This window comes from Osmerus eperlanus, chromosome 26 (genome assembly GCF_963692335.1).
Source record: "Osmerus eperlanus chromosome 26, fOsmEpe2.1, whole genome shotgun sequence".
Lineage (NCBI taxonomy): Eukaryota > Metazoa > Chordata > Actinopteri > Osmeriformes > Osmeridae > Osmerus > Osmerus eperlanus.
The window spans coordinates 9,289,620-9,301,635 of record NC_085043.1 but is presented as its reverse complement, the minus strand read 5'-3'; the positions used below and the strand labels follow the sequence as shown (position 1 = coordinate 9,301,635).

General features: G+C 46.9%; 2 protein-coding genes across 2 annotated transcripts; both read left to right on the top strand.

Annotated features, from left to right (window-relative positions):
* The first annotated feature begins 366 nt into the window (after nucleotides 1-366).
* Nucleotides 367-3,486, top strand: LOC134013106 (L-selectin-like). The gene is made up of 9 exons (XM_062452879.1): nucleotides 367-501; nucleotides 590-662; nucleotides 775-1,167; nucleotides 1,270-1,377; nucleotides 1,588-1,782; nucleotides 2,363-2,542; nucleotides 2,892-2,981; nucleotides 3,167-3,188; nucleotides 3,266-3,486. Exons 1-9 carry the CDS (start codon nucleotides 466-468, stop codon nucleotides 3,348-3,350), a joined length of 1,182 nt encoding a protein of 393 aa, XP_062308863.1. The 5' UTR covers nucleotides 367-465; the 3' UTR covers nucleotides 3,351-3,486.
* Nucleotides 3,487-3,646: 160 nt separating this feature from the next.
* selp (selectin P) lies at nucleotides 3,647-10,442 on the top strand. Its single transcript, XM_062452867.1, has 14 exons — nucleotides 3,647-3,746; nucleotides 3,864-3,942; nucleotides 4,059-4,448; nucleotides 4,772-4,876; nucleotides 5,109-5,297; nucleotides 5,407-5,595; nucleotides 5,744-5,929; nucleotides 6,829-7,014; nucleotides 7,154-7,339; nucleotides 7,753-7,938; nucleotides 8,245-8,433; nucleotides 8,588-8,776; nucleotides 9,365-9,487; nucleotides 9,914-10,442. The coding sequence occupies exons 1-14, from the start codon at nucleotides 3,741-3,743 to the stop codon at nucleotides 9,979-9,981; spliced, it is 2,271 nt and encodes a 756-aa protein (XP_062308851.1). The 5' UTR covers nucleotides 3,647-3,740; the 3' UTR covers nucleotides 9,982-10,442.
* Nucleotides 10,443-12,016: the final 1,574 nt, after the last annotated feature.

Sequence of the window (12,016 nt, the reverse complement as noted above, 5' to 3'; positions counted from 1 at the left end):
ACACACACACACACACACACACACTGGTCTCAGACGTCAGCGCTTCTTCTTGTGCTCAACAGCACCTTAATTCCAGAATGTGAGTGGCATGACGAGAGATTTAAGTGTGCTGTAAATTGTGAATTGAATTTGAATGAATCAAGCTAAAAAAAGATCTACTGCACTGTACCTAAAATGGCTTCAATTTCCCAGAATAACAGTTGTTACCACAAACAATTACACATTCAATCAGTGTATCCACACCAGTTCCCATCACGGTAAAGTAAACTTGGTGGCATCCAGGTATTCTATGTTAATCATGGGACCAAATGCCCAAAGGACTCTATGTGGTGCATTGACTGCTGATAAGAATCATCGGAGGTATGACAAACAGTTGTAGAACAGGAGTCTGGAACCATTCTCTGGCTATTTATCTTCACAGCACATATTGCATTTGCCTCATCCTGAGCCTGGTTACACACAGCAATGCAGCGCATTCTCTGGGCTGTACGAGAAATCAAGGTAATGTGCGAGCTGCGACGTTTATATCGAAGTATTTGATGTGATTATAAAAGTACAGACTATGATTTCCTTTGTTACTGTTCAACAGATACGGGGAAACCACGGCCCCGTCTTGAATCTGCCGGGGACAGTCAGGTTGATGTTGACAGTCCTAGCCTTGGGTATGTACTGTTCTTCGTTGTGTGAAAACACAGAAAAAAATGCATTCGTCATTCAGTCGATCGTGAAATTAGACAATCGTTCCTCAAACAAATATCACAAACACATTCCTAGGTGGATATTTGTCGGCTGGTGTGATGGGTTGGACACTCCATTACGACAACGCAAACATGAACTGGACGCAGGCGAGGGATTGGTGTCAGGCCCACTACACCGACCTGGTGTCCATTCAGAACCAGAAGGAGAACGATTACGTGTCGAAACACCTGCCCGTTAGAACCGGAGCTCCGTATTACTGGATCGGCCTCACTAGAACAGCTGAGAACAGCTGGGTCTGGATAGGTACCAATGGAACCTTGGCGGGGAACAACTCCTGGGCATCCAATGAACCAAACAATAACCTTAAAGACGAATCGTGCGTTGAGATGTACGTAACCAATGATGCACGCAGTGGGAAGTGGAACGATGAATCATGCTCTCTGGCTAAATTTCCAGCTTGCTTTAAAGGTGACACGAAATGTTGTATGTGTTAAAATGTTCTTCTGAAGTTAACAGATTTGTATTTATATCCCAAACTATGTTTTATTAAAAAAAAATATTCGGTTACAGCTCAATGCAACCAAACATCATGCAACAAACGAGGGAGATGCCTTGAAACTATCAACAATATAACCTGTCTGTGCGAGCCGGGATTTGAGGACCACAGGTGCCAAACAGGTAAGGAAAAGTATGCTGGGAAATCTTTTTAAAGACTCTTCCAAAATCAAAACTCATACACAGAAGTAACAATCCCTTTTAGCTTAACTCCAACTCGGACTTGCAGAAACTAAGGAGTTAGATTCCTTAGAATTCTACCAGAATTAGAATTCGAATGCAGAAGGCTGCTCACTGTGAAACATGTGACTCATTTCGAATCATGTTTTGCAGCCGTGACCTGTGAGCAGCCAACCAGACTGCGGAACGGCAGGATAGAATGCCGGGGTCCCTATGGAAACACTTCCTTCAACGCCTCCTGTAGCTTCCTCTGTTTGGAGGGTTATGCGTTGTCGGGGGCGACGGCGAACATCAGGTGTAACTCTTCTGGGTCGTGGGACGCCGAGGAGCCTGTCTGCGAACGCCTCGGTCAGAATCAGAATCAGAATGGGATTTATTCGCCATGAAAGTTTGCACAGACAAGGAATTTGCTTTGGCAGGAAGGTGCATACAATAAACATATAGGGACCTAAAATTTAAATATGTGGACTATCTATACTAAGGGTATATAAACAGCAGTACTAAGTGGGATTAGAATGTGTGGGTCTCTGAACCGTTCCAACCTCTCGTTCTAGTGTTTTTCCTGTGTATGAGACGACCACATTTTTTTTTCTGCAGGATATCCTATGTTTAGATACTACTCACACATACTGTAGTTGGAAAGTTGGACACACTGGGTAAATATTGAGCTATAGATGATAAAGAGGGGGACTTTTTCCTTTTAGCTTGCAGGTCCACTCTTACACAAACTCTTGCTCACCTCTCATTTCCCCCCTCAGCCCAGCCTGATGGGGGTCACCATAACTCCTTCATCTGCTTCCTAAGGGAGTACCCCCCCTGCGCGAACCCGAGCGCACCATCTCTGGCAGGGAGGTGCAGTGTTTTGACAAGCCACCTCAGGTGGGGGTCTCAGCGCCCAGCTGACAGCCCGTGTGTTTTCCTCCTCCAGCCGTGCCATGTGACCCTCCGTCCCAGCCGGAGAACGGGTTCCTGTGCTGCCCGGGGGGGAACCGCACCGTGGGTTCTGCTTGCCGCTTCGGCTGCTCGGAGGGCTTCCTGCTTCTGGGGTCGTCGGAGGTCACCTGCGACAGCGCGGGAGCCTGGAGCGGGCCGAGGCCGTTTTGTGCCAGTAATGAAGTCCTCATTATCATGAACCTCATTCCAGAACGACACAACATGATTATGTTGCATGTTACATCATCAGTGGACATAACTGTGTTGATGGTTTTATGCTGTACAGTCTTGGTTTTGGGGCTGTTTTTACATTTACATTTAGTCATTTAGCAGACGCTCTTATCCAGAGTGACTTACAGTAAGTACAGGGACATTCCCCCCCGAGGCAAGTAGGGTGAAGTGCCTTGCCCAAGGACACATCATTTTTTTTGGCACGGCCGGGAATCGAACTAGCAACCTTCTGATTACTAGCCTGCTTCCCTAACCACTCAGCCACCTGACTCCCTGTTTTTGCTTGTCTGCAGGTTACGAGTATGTTTTGATAGCTCTGGCTGGTGGAGTGGTCGTTTCAACCTTCTGTTGCATCTGTTTCTGTTTCACTCGTCACAGGAAAAGTAGGCCTAATCTCCTTTCATAACATTTCGGCATCATTTTAGAAAATACGTTTCTCAGTTTATTTATGTTTTGCATCTTATTATTAGTAGGCGTAATCAAAGTGTATGAGTTTGATGTTTCTTTCAGTAAATTTGCACGGAAGTATGAAATAATTAATTTTTCTTTCTGTGCTGTTTTCTATCAGGGAAGAAACCCAACCAACCAAAGTAAGAATCACTAAAAAAACAAACACATGGTGGATTGTTTCGGTATGATTCAGTCTGACATGCCTGTTTCCGTCTAGAACACTCGAGGAGGGGGCGACACCATCCTGTCAAACAGGAGAAGAAGAGAGCCGTACTGAAACATCAATCATGTTTCAATACTAATCTACTTTTAAACATCCATTACTTTTTAAAGTTTGTTCAATCTATATATACTTTTACACATTTTTTTTAGTTAGTGCTAGTTAAGGATGATCGACTGTATGTATGGTAAAGATTTAATAAAAGATACTGAATTCTACTTGTTGATTGGTGTGTGTGTCTGTTTGTGTTTGTGTGTGTGTGCCGACATTCATGGACGTATGGAGGAAGTCTGATAATACCCCAAAAATACTGGCGAATAATTTTACTTTATCACACCAAATTGTTCCCAGAATTAGTACTTACGCAAATTATTTCAGTGACACTGCACATTTCAACACTAAGTGTTGACTCATCTGGGCGGAGAGCTATAAAATAAGATCTGTCCATTTCATCTATTCACTCAATGACAATATGGAGGTAAGACTGTTTTAACATTAGGTGTTGCATTTCTAAGGGTCATGTGTGTGTTGGCGTATATGTAGACGTATACATTCTATAATCTAAGTTTTGTTTCATTACACGCTCAAATTCCAGATTCCTCAGGCTTCAATCCATTTCAGACAAAGCCGATACTGCAGGCTGCTAGCTGTGATCCTGATAGCATTCAACCATGGTAAGATGTCAAACAGTCCCTCAAAAGTTTACGACATCTAGACCTAACTATTCAACGTCAGTCTGCGAGTCGGCTAATTCAGCTAAGTCAGTCACATGTCCTCTCACTGGCTCCAGATTCCGGCGGCAGGGGAGGCGTGGAGGCGTGGATGTACAACTACACCACCGTCCCCGTGCGGAACTGGGACTCGGCCCGTCTTTGGTGCCAGGAGCGTTTCACCGACATGCTGGCCATCCAGAACCAGGAGGAAATATCTTTCCTCAACCAGCTCCTCCCGTTCAACCCGCAGTACTACTGGATGGGCATCAGGAAGGTGGAGGGAGTTTGGACCTGGGTGGGGACCGGCGCCAGTCTGACCCCCGAGGCGAAGAACTGGGCCGACGGGGAGCCCAATAACGTGGGCGTGGGGCAGGACTGCGTGGAGATATACATCAAGAGAGGGAGGGACACGGCCAAGTGGAACGATGAGAACTGCAGGAAACAGAAGGGAACGGTCTGCTACACAGGTGTGTGTGTGTGTGGGTGTGTGTGTGGCTGTGTGTGTGTGTGGCTGTGTGTGTGTGTGTGTGCTTCAATGCACCCACAAAAACAAAGTTTTTGTCCAGAGTATCAGTGCTTTTGCGTGAGTGTCTCATCTGTGTGGTTGGTAAACTCTTGTAGTGTTTGGTTGGTGTGTTTGTGCATGACTCCTGTGTGTGTTGGTGTGTTTGTGCATGACTCCTGTGTGTGTTGGTGTGTTTGTGCATGACTCCTGTGTGTGTTGGTGTGTTTGTGCATGACTCCTGTGTGTGTTGGTGTGTTTGTGCATGACTCCTGTGTGTGTGTGTAGCTTCCTGTTCCGCTCAGTCCTGCAGTGTCCATGGGGTGTGTGTGGAGACCATAGGAAACTACACCTGCCTCTGCCCCCCTGGCTTCCTGGGCCCCAGGTGTGAAGGTGAGCTCTCCCATCTTCCCAACCCCAAACTGTAGCACTGGCACATAACATCTCCTATCCACACAGGGCCACAGATTGTGCCCGTGCATGTGCACCATTTGTCATCGGCTCAAACAGAAAGTTTTTGGTGTTTCCTCTCTCTCTCTCTCCCTCTCCCTCTCCCTCTCCCTCTCCCTCTCCCCCTCTCTCCCTCCCTCTCTCTCTCTCTCTCTCTCTCTCTCTCTCTCTTTAGCAGCCGTTCAATGCGAGCCTGTGGAGGATCCAGAGCAGGGGTCTGTTGTGTGTGACCACGCCTATGGAACCTTCCGGTTCAACTCAACCTGTCAGTTCAGCTGCTCCAGGGGATACCAGCTTGTGGGAGAACCAACCCTGACCTGCCAAGCCTCTGGAAACTGGGACAACCCTGCCCCTAAATGCCAAGGTATAAAAGTACCAACGTTTTCCCCATTTAATATAAGTCTGTGCATCATATCAGGTGAGAAACGCAATGGTTCCAAGTATGATGTAATCCGATGATACTTCCCTTTTAGTTCAGGAGTGTCTGACCTTAAACAGCGCCCCCAGTGGCGGAAGTATGAACTGCAGCGACCCTATAGCCCTGAACAGCTTCAACTCGACATGCGAGTTCAGGTGTGATGAGGGCTTTGAGCTCAAAGGGCCTGAGAAGATTCAATGTGACCACACAGGCCTGTGGACTGGCAATGTGCCCAACTGTACAGGTAACATCACCTGTCAGCTGTATGCAAGTTAGCATGTATTCATCTTAACCGATTATGTTCCATGACACTTGTAAACTGAAGCAGTTACTACAGCTGTTACTAACTGTGGCTATCTACGATGACTGTGCCCTGTCCACTCCCTCCACAGTGGTGAGGTGTCCCATCCTCTCCTCTCCCCCCCTGGGCAACATGAGTTGTGTCCACTCCCTGGCCTCATTCTCCTTCACCTCCACCTGCAGCTTCAGGTGTGAGGAGGGCTACTCTCTGACAGGAGACCACACCCTCACCTGTCTGCCTGCTGGGCAATGGACCAATCACACTCCTGCGTGTGAAGGTGAGTTCTATGGAAACAAACATTTCTGTCGGCTCATGCTTGTTCTTCAGAACATTAAGTTTAGCAATTAAATTATTTTTTTACGCAACAGAGTTCAGTGTAATTTACCTCATAGCTAGTGGGATGAATTACTGAAAATATGTGTCCAAACCCTGATTGTGAAATAGGCATGTTGTTTGAATCATTTCACTATTCTCTACAACTGTCACTTTCCCCAAACTTCCTCTTCTGTGACAGTACACAATGTTCTAAACTCTATCTGAACCTAGTTGCCATGGCGAGTCACACACTGCTTGGATGTATGGCACGAGACAAAGTCTATGGTCGTGATTGTAACTTTAGGTCACACTGTTTTGGAATGGGACAACATTGTAAAACTCTCTGCTCTAAGTGTACAGAGTTTTGTACACATTTTGCTTTGACTAAAGAATAGGTCACGTTGATTGTTTGCAATGGGCTTGACATCATTTAACCCTTGTGTTATCTTCGGGTCATTCTGACCCATCAGTCATTGTGACCCACCGTCGTATTGCGACAGATTTACCGCATACAAAGACAAAGTGAAGCATTTTCTTTTAACCGTTGGGCTGTCTCAGACCCCCCACATTGCAAAGGTTAAAAGAAAATTATTTTAATTTGTTTTTGTATTGGGTAAAATTGGGTAAACACAACGATGGTTCGTTATGAACCTTTGGGTCATGTGACCCGAAGGCAGCACGAGGGTTAATGTATGAGAAGCATGTTGTTGATGCTACAGTAGTGAAAATAACTCGCACTGCTAACTGTTCACTTATATTTCTGAGGTGGTAGCATAGCCCTTAGCGATGGATGTTGTCAGTTCCATGTGCCTCCATGACAGGTTGTGTCAAACGCTTTTCCCCTGTCCACTCCCTCCCCAGTGGTGAGGTGTCCCATCCTCTCCTCTCCCCCCCTGGGCAACATGAGCTGTGTCCACTCCCTGGCCTCATTCTCCTTCACCTCCACCTGCAGCTTCAGGTGTGAGGAGGGCTACTCTCTGACAGGAGACCACACCCTCACCTGTCTGCCTGCTGGGCAATGGACCAATCACACTCCTGCGTGTGAAGGTGAGTTCGATGGAAACAAACTTTTCAGGTGGTGGGTTAATGTTTGTCACAACAGTACCACTGTGAAAACAGATTACAATGGAAGAAAATGCATTGTTTTTGTGTGTTCAGATGTCTAAAGTGTTGTTTTTTTGGGCAGTGGTGCAGTGCGACACCCTAATAGTTCCCCACCGTGCCTCCATGAATTGTTTGGACCCTGTGAAACCGTTCAGTTATGGTTCCGCTTGTCGTTTCACGTGCGAGGAGGGTTTTCTTCTGAGTGGATCAAACACCACACAATGCTCGTCACAGGGCAACTGGAGCCAGACACTTCCTGTTTGTCAGGGTGAGACCAGTAGTCCTGGTACGACTAGAACTACAAAGTACAAATTCGGAGAGTAATTCTGGACAACAACGTCTGATATGGAAGCAAATCAGTGATATGTTTTGAATTTTTTTATTGAAATATAAACACCAGCGAATTTGAAAAAAAATCTGATCCAAAGATTCAAGGTTCGGAAATTCAGGTTGCTCAAATTTGAACAGTTTTTTCAGCTAGAATAGTTTTTTAAACATTGAAATAAATTTAGATTTCAATTTTGGTGAGGTGAATTCAAAACCAACACATTCAGTGGTGTTTACATTTCAATAAGCATTCAATGCCTTTTAAAATTCAAAACATGATCATGTCACAGCTTTGCTTCCATAGTCTGAGCTCAGCCTTGTGAGTCAGAGCCTGTTCTCTCTGCTCCCCTACAGTTCGGCCGTGCGACACCTTAACCGTTCCCCCTCATGGATCCTCCTCCTGCTCTCACCCCCACGGTCCCTTCAGCTTTGGTTCCCACTGTGTGTTCTCCTGTGAGGAGGGCTTCCAGTTAAATGGCACAGCCCAAACAGAGTGCTCCTCCCTGGGCATGTGGACCAGTGAAGTTCCCCTCTGTCAAGGTAAACGATATTCGCATCCCAGCAAACCGTTTATTGTCACACATCCCTACTTGTTGGGAAAATGCAAACACATACATGTTTGTGTTAGATAACAGTAGTGGTCAGTATGATCAGGATTGATCAGTTTACTAGTTTATGTACCAGTCCATTGACTAAAAAACTCTTTAGAAGTCTGGAGGTTTCCTTACAATCTTCCCCTCCCAGACAGGATTTGTTCTTTCATCTTAGTTTTGAAGTAAAAAAAACAACTAAAAACGTACCTCTTTCTCATGACCTAATTTTCGTGCTCCATATCAACACCCACAGCTCGTCCCTGCCCCCTGCTGGTGACACCGCCACATCACGGCTGGATGAACTGCATCAATCCCTACTCCAGCTTTAGTTACAGATCCCGCTGCCAGTTTGGCTGCGATGAGGGTTTCCTGCTACAAGGAGCTCCCTCGATTAACTGCAACACCTCAGGACTCTGGAGTGAAAAGTCGCCTCTGTGCCAAGGTGAGGCACCTCATTACACTTTTTCAACAAACTTATCGCAGGTCTAAGAACCCGCGGGACACTAGGACCTGCAGGACGCTGACCGTGTTTGTCGTACAGCTCAAAAGATCACATTCGGTAAGTAAGGATGTTTACTTACTTGCTCCCCCTCCAGTGGTGCAGTGTGAGGCCCTGTCGACCCTTCCCCCACGCCTGTACGGGAACTGCTCACACCCCCTGGGGAACTTCAGTTTTGGGTCCGAGTGTCTCCTGTCCTGTGGAGAGGGCCACTACCTGAACGGCACAGCCGCGCTGTCATGTACCTCCAACGGGCTCTGGAGCAACCCTGTGCCCGTGTGCAGCGGTATGTATCTGTTACATAGTACAATCACAAGTATTGCTGAAATGACACGTGGTACAGTAGTAAGTAACAACTAGTAATGAGAATGTATTCACTTCAGACACTTCTATCAAAGGTTATGTACACGGGTACATTTAACCAGGGACCTCTTGATCTCTAAGGCAAATGCTCTGCAGCTGAGCTACGCGCCCCTAACTGGTCCTTGTTCACATCTTGTTTACATCCCACACTTGTTTACATGACGACAGTGTAGCCCCCATCTAGTCTGAATGGGTGTGCACCAGGTGCCTACCCAATTTGTGGCTACGCCTCTGGTCTGCATGTGTGCTGTGAGACACGACTGCATGGGAATGGTGGTTCCTGCTGTGTGCTGTGAGACACGACTGCATGGTGATGGTGGTTCCTGCTGTGTGCTGTGCGACACGACTGCATGGGAATGGTGGTTCCTGCTGTGTGCTGTGTGACACGACTGCATGGGAATGGTGGTTCCTGCTGTGTGCTGTGCGACACGACTGCATGGTGATGGTGGTCCTTGCTGTGTGCTGTGTGACACGACTGCATGGTGATGGTGGTTCCTGCTGTGTGTCGCAGCGGAGGAAACTCCCCCGAGGATGCTGCTGGTGTACGTGGCAGCAGGAGCAGGAGGAGCGATCGCTGGGATCCTCCTGCTCCTGGGAGCTGCTCTGCTGGTCAAACGCCTGACAGGGAAGACCGGTGAGGCCTCTGGACCAGTGGTCCCCAACCCTGGTCCTCAGGGCACCCCTGTCCTGTAGGTTTGAGATGTTTCCCTGCTCCAACACACCTGATTCGAATGAATGGTCATAAGCAGGCTTCTGCAGAGCTGGATAACGAGCCGTTCATTTGAATCAGGTGTGTTGGAGCAGGGAAACATCTAAAACATGCAGGACAGGGGTGCCCTGAGGACCAGGGTTGGGAACCACTGCTCTGGACCAACACTAACACCACAACAACAGAACAGTTTACTATACAACTGAAACGTATATATACATATGTATATACCATATATGTGTTCTCACATATAATATGTATATATATACATATTCATTGATTTTTATCATTGTATAATGTGTGACAGTTTCACCATCTTTCGTGTCCTGACTTGCGACTTGTGCCGTGCAGGTCAGCCCAACATGGACAGCTCTGCCTTTGAAGAGAGGGAAAACCCGGCCTTTCAACCAGACGAGTGAAGCATCACTGCTACGACAGAAGGAATGGGACTCTTCAGTTTGGTAAAACTGTTTTGGTTGGGGAACATATTTACGTACGATGCCATATGTGGGATGTGTGGGATGCCATGTGTGGGAGTCAGGTGGCTGAGCGGTTAGGGAACCGAGCTATTAATCAGAAGGTTGCCGGTTCAATTCCTGGCTGTGCAAAATGACGTTGTGTCCTTGGGCAAGGCACTTCACCCTACTTGCCTCGGGGGAATGTCCCTGTACTTACTGTAAGTCGCTCTGGATAAGAGCGTCTGCTAAATGACTAAATGTAAATGTGTTAAGAATACTGTAAAGCGCTGTAAGTGTCTTTTACATCGTGATGGTTTTTGTAGAATCTTGTCTTGAACAAAACTCAGGTAGGACTTGCAATAGAAGTTGCTCGCTTTTTAACTTTTCTCTCAGGGCCCATGCACGATTGGAAAATAAACGTATTCATTTACACATGACACATTTTGAAATCATTCTGAAATCGCAAGTGATGTAATGACAAACATAGAACTCTAGTGGACACGTGTACCAATGAAAACAGACACAGGAAGTGGTCACGTGTACCAATGAAAACAGACACAAGAAGTGGTCACGTGTAACAATGAAAACAGACACAGGAAGTGGTCACGTGTACCAATGAAAACAGACACAGGAAGTGGACACGTGTACCAATGAAAACAGACACAGGAAGTGGTCACGTGTACCAATGAAAACAGACACAGGAAGTGGACACGTGTACCAATGAAAACAGACACAGGAAGTGGACACGTGTACCAATGAAAACAGACACAGGAAGTGGACACGTGTACCAATGAAAACAGACACAGGAAGTGGTCACGTGTACCAATGAAAACAGACATAGGAAGTGGACACGTGTACCAATGAAAATAGACACAGGAAGTGGTCAGGTGGGTCCCCTCTCACCAGACATGGTGCCCACCTGGTATGCCCATCGCGTAGGTGGCCGTTCTCACTGGCCGCCTCACCCCTCTGTCACCCCAGCGTGGGCGCATCTAGGAGCAGGGTCAATAGGTGACGACCCATATGGGCAGGGGACACTGCCAAGCCTCAACAAAGTGACAACCTGGCCTGTTCTCTGGCCCGACTGTGATGGACTGGGGAGGTGATCCATTATCTAAACCCTCATAGGTGCCAGAGCACGACACTGCGACACAGGGGCACCTTTGTGTGTCAAAGGTGTCACCACGAGTCACCACGAGTCATCTAAATCATCTCAATTCATTTTGTGACTTAGGAAACGTGACAACCAGTTTTCCATCCTTAAATATTCCGGAAGGATGTTACTGTCATGCACTCTTTGACTAGGGGACATGAGCTGGTAAAGGTGCCGAAAGTCAGCAGATTCGTTTCTCACAAATAATACTAAGCAGACCCAGTAAGGTGTGTGTCGCTGTTGTATTATGTCACGTTTGACTAATGCCACATTCAAGAGTGCTTTGCCTTTAGACACAAACTCATCTGCTCGAGCTTCCAGATTCTTCTACAAAGTGAGCGCATCTGTCTGCTAACTAAAACAGCGTGACGCCAATTATAACGGTTAAAAGACAGAGGGTTTGTGGCCTGGGGGTTGGCACAAGGAGTGCAATAAATTACCGAACTGTTGACGGGAAACTGTTTGGCTACCGTCAGAATAATAATGAGGTTATTGCTGCCCGCTGTGACCGTATGATCACGGTTTGATTATTTTTTCTCCTCTCACCGGACACTGCTGGCAACTGCCTGTACATCTGCCAAGAGTGCACCGGACACACACACAAACACACACACACACATTAATAACTAGACACTCGAAGTTACACATCCACGATACTGTTCTTCTTGGAAATCACATGGTTTCAAAGGACAGGTGTGGTTTGTGTGTGAGGACGTTTTTTGAGGTCCTTCCACACACACACACACACACACCACCTATCTTACTTCAACACTCCTTGGCTGCTTGGCAGTAACATTCCTTGGTGACAGACAGTTAGATTGTTCCTGACCATTGACTTGCGCT